The sequence below is a fragment of the Aplysia californica genome, unplaced genomic scaffold (genome assembly GCF_000002075.1).
Source record: "Aplysia californica isolate F4 #8 unplaced genomic scaffold, AplCal3.0 scaffold00292, whole genome shotgun sequence".
Taxonomy (NCBI): domain Eukaryota; kingdom Metazoa; phylum Mollusca; class Gastropoda; order Aplysiida; family Aplysiidae; genus Aplysia; species Aplysia californica.
Genome location: NW_004797562.1, coordinates 927,707 through 930,641, shown reverse-complemented (window position 1 = coordinate 930,641; position 2,935 = coordinate 927,707). Strand labels below are relative to the sequence as shown.

Sequence of the window (2,935 nt, the reverse complement as noted above, 5' to 3'; positions counted from 1 at the left end):
AATATAATATAATATAATCTCTCTCTATATAATTGCGTACATGTGGATGATTGTTTTATACAGCTAAAAAAACTACCGAACGCAGAACCATCTTAAAGACAAAGCTACGTTTCTATCAATTCATAAGTGTTTGCATTCGCCTAAAAAAATAGAAAAATAGAAAACCACTACCGTCGTTTACGATTTTCCCGTTCGTCATTTCAATGCAGTGTTCAAGACATATTTTGTTTCCCATGATATAAAAATTGAGACTTCCGTTCACAAGCAGTGCGCGCTGAATCCACAATAACCTGACGATTTTGAGTCCGTTCATAGAACGGGGTATCCAGCTAGTAGTATCAAAGAGTCTACATAACAAGAGGGTTCACTCCTCTCTTTGAGCCAATTAGAAAAATGTCCTCAAAATTCGGGGGCACCCTCTTCGCAAAAGCGCACCCTTTACGAAAAGACTTACCCTACTTCTGTTTTAAAAAATCAAAGTGAAACTAACAAGTTTTTGAATAAATAAGAACTCAAATTTCGGAAGAACGCTTTTTTTAATGGTTACGCTGACAAAAAAAAAAACCTTCCTGAGGAAAGGGCGACTGTTTTCTTCGTTTAATTTGACTTTAGAATGAAAGGCGAGAGGTTATTAAAAAAATTTTAAACCCTAAAACTCCGCACTGAACGAACCCGAACTGCTGATGAACTGCAAGGAGGTGATATTCCTATTCTTCTTCTGGAGAAACGAAAGAGAGCTTCAAAACAGACTGCAACGCCATCTGAAGCAAAGAGTAGACTTCCGGCGGACACTTTTTTCTCTGAGTGGACCATCTTGTTGTGTACTATCTTTGTTAGTATACAATAGTATGTAATAGTATATAATATAAAAGTATATAATATAATATAATATACCTAATATTTTATTAGAGAAGACTGGAAAACCGTACCCGGAAAGGCCCGTTGAGCGAGGTGAGAGACAGCATCCTAGTGACGTAGGCGGTCTCCTTGATAGCGGCGGCCCAGGGGACGTAATCCCTCTCTGTGTCCAGGTACTCAATGGTGGACAGAGCCGTCTCCAGGCCGAGCTCACCGGACCTGGGAAAAGGATGGTTCTTTAGCATGTGTGTGAAAGTAATTGTTTCGTCAATGTCTGACGATGACCAATGCTTTTCGTTGGCTGGGTGCAAGACTCCGGCAAACGCAGATAATTCACGCAATAAATAATGGTGTTTGTTTGAGCAAGTATGCTAGTGTTTTAGTGCCTGTAAAAAGGCGGCATGCAATGTGTACCTCCCACAAAGTTGAAATTGTTTCAGAATGCCATCAGGTCTGCTGAGATAATAGTACCGATTGTAAAACGCATAGAGCGGGGAATTGCGCTATACAAGTGTTATCTATCTATCTATCTATTATTTTTATTATTATTATCCTTATTATTATTATTATTATTATAACTGTTGATATCATTATTATAGTTTGCACTAAGCCAACGACAGCAGAAATAGAAGTAACAAGGGTTAACATGGCTTTTGGCAGAAAAAGAGTATAGTTAACTATAAACAACTTACAGTATAGAAAGCCTATAAACAATAAATAAGAAACTTATTTGTTACTGTATCAAGAATTTTTTTGGGGGGAAATGTGCTTGGTATTTGGCCTACAAGAGCGCCATGCAAAGGTACGTGAGAATCGGAAAATCAATAAATGTGCTAGAACTCTTTTTTAAATGGACAGAGTAAAGAAATTATAGAAATAGTTTTAAGTGGGCACATGAAAATAAATAAGCTATAGAATCTTTTAAAGTAGACATATGAGAGTAAACATACGATGGAAATGTTTTTAAGTGAACAGATGGAAGGGAACAAGGTATAGAATCGTTTTAAATATGGGCATATGAGACTGAACAAGCTGTAGAATCTTTTAAATTGGGCTGATGAAAGTGAACCAACTGTAGAATTCTTTTTTTAGTAAAAAAATGGAAGTAAACAAGCTATAGAATATTTTTAAATAGGCAGATGAAAACGAAAAAGAGATTGTAGCATGTTTGTTAGAACTCACTTGGCGAGGTTCCAAGCGTCATTGATGAGTTGTGCTCTGTTGATTGTAGATATAATCTGCAGCAGACGCATGAAAGTAAAAGCCACAGTTTTATTTAGATACGTTTTACTGCATAATATCACAAATAGGTCATATACATGCTGTTTAGTTTTAGTTTTAGAAAGAGTTTTACTCACGGCACTTTAAACACAAATATTATGTGATATAAGTGCCCGCCCGCGGGAAAAAAACAGACAAGAAAAGACAAGAAAAGACAAGAAAAAAAAAAGAAACAAAATCGAAAGCTTTAATAGAGAGTAACAAACAAAGAAAATAAATAGGAGAGATCAGAGAGAAAGATGTGTGGTAGGAAAGAAGGAGCACACTCCATCAAGTCCCCCACAACCATACACAAATCTATAAATAGATTGTCAGTCTTCGTTTGAATAAAATAATAATAATATCTCAAAAACCCAATAGTGGTAATTTAGCTCTGGGACAATTAATTGGTCGCTTTTAATGACAAACGGGCTAACCCAGATTTTGGAGGTTACCAAAAATATTTACCTGCACCAAAAGTGAGCAAAAGTCACTAATTAAACCATAGAAAAACAACTAACAGTATGGCCTATAGTTAGCCCTTGAACAAGTTACATCTACAAAGAACACCCAACTTACAGTATGGTTGTCTTTGAGCTGGTCAGTAAGAGCCTTCCAGTTGCCAAGTGGGTAGTTGACTCGGTAGTAACCGTTCTGTTGTACGTTTGCCAGGATCCAGCCCTGAGAGTCAGAGGTCGGGGGAAGGTTGTTGGCGCCAATGTTGAATGTTTCTGAGGAAAGACAATACAGTAATGTGTGTGTGTACGTGTATGTGTGTGTGTGTGTGTGTGTGTGTGTGTATGTGTGTGTGTATGTG

The 2,935-nt window shown here is 37.1% G+C and overlaps 1 protein-coding gene across 1 annotated transcript in view; it reads right to left on the bottom strand.

Moving 5' to 3' along the window:
- The window catches only part of LOC101856583 (aminopeptidase N), a gene marked incomplete at its 3' end in the record, with an annotated part of 43,582 nt that overhangs the window by 6,926 nt on the left and 33,721 nt on the right, over positions 1-2,935 (bottom strand). Inside the window, 3 exon segments of the mRNA XM_013084428.2 lie at positions 930-1,077; positions 2,041-2,096; positions 2,698-2,849. Of these exon segments, the coding sequence (XP_012939882.1) occupies positions 930-1,077; positions 2,041-2,096; positions 2,698-2,849 (356 nt within the window).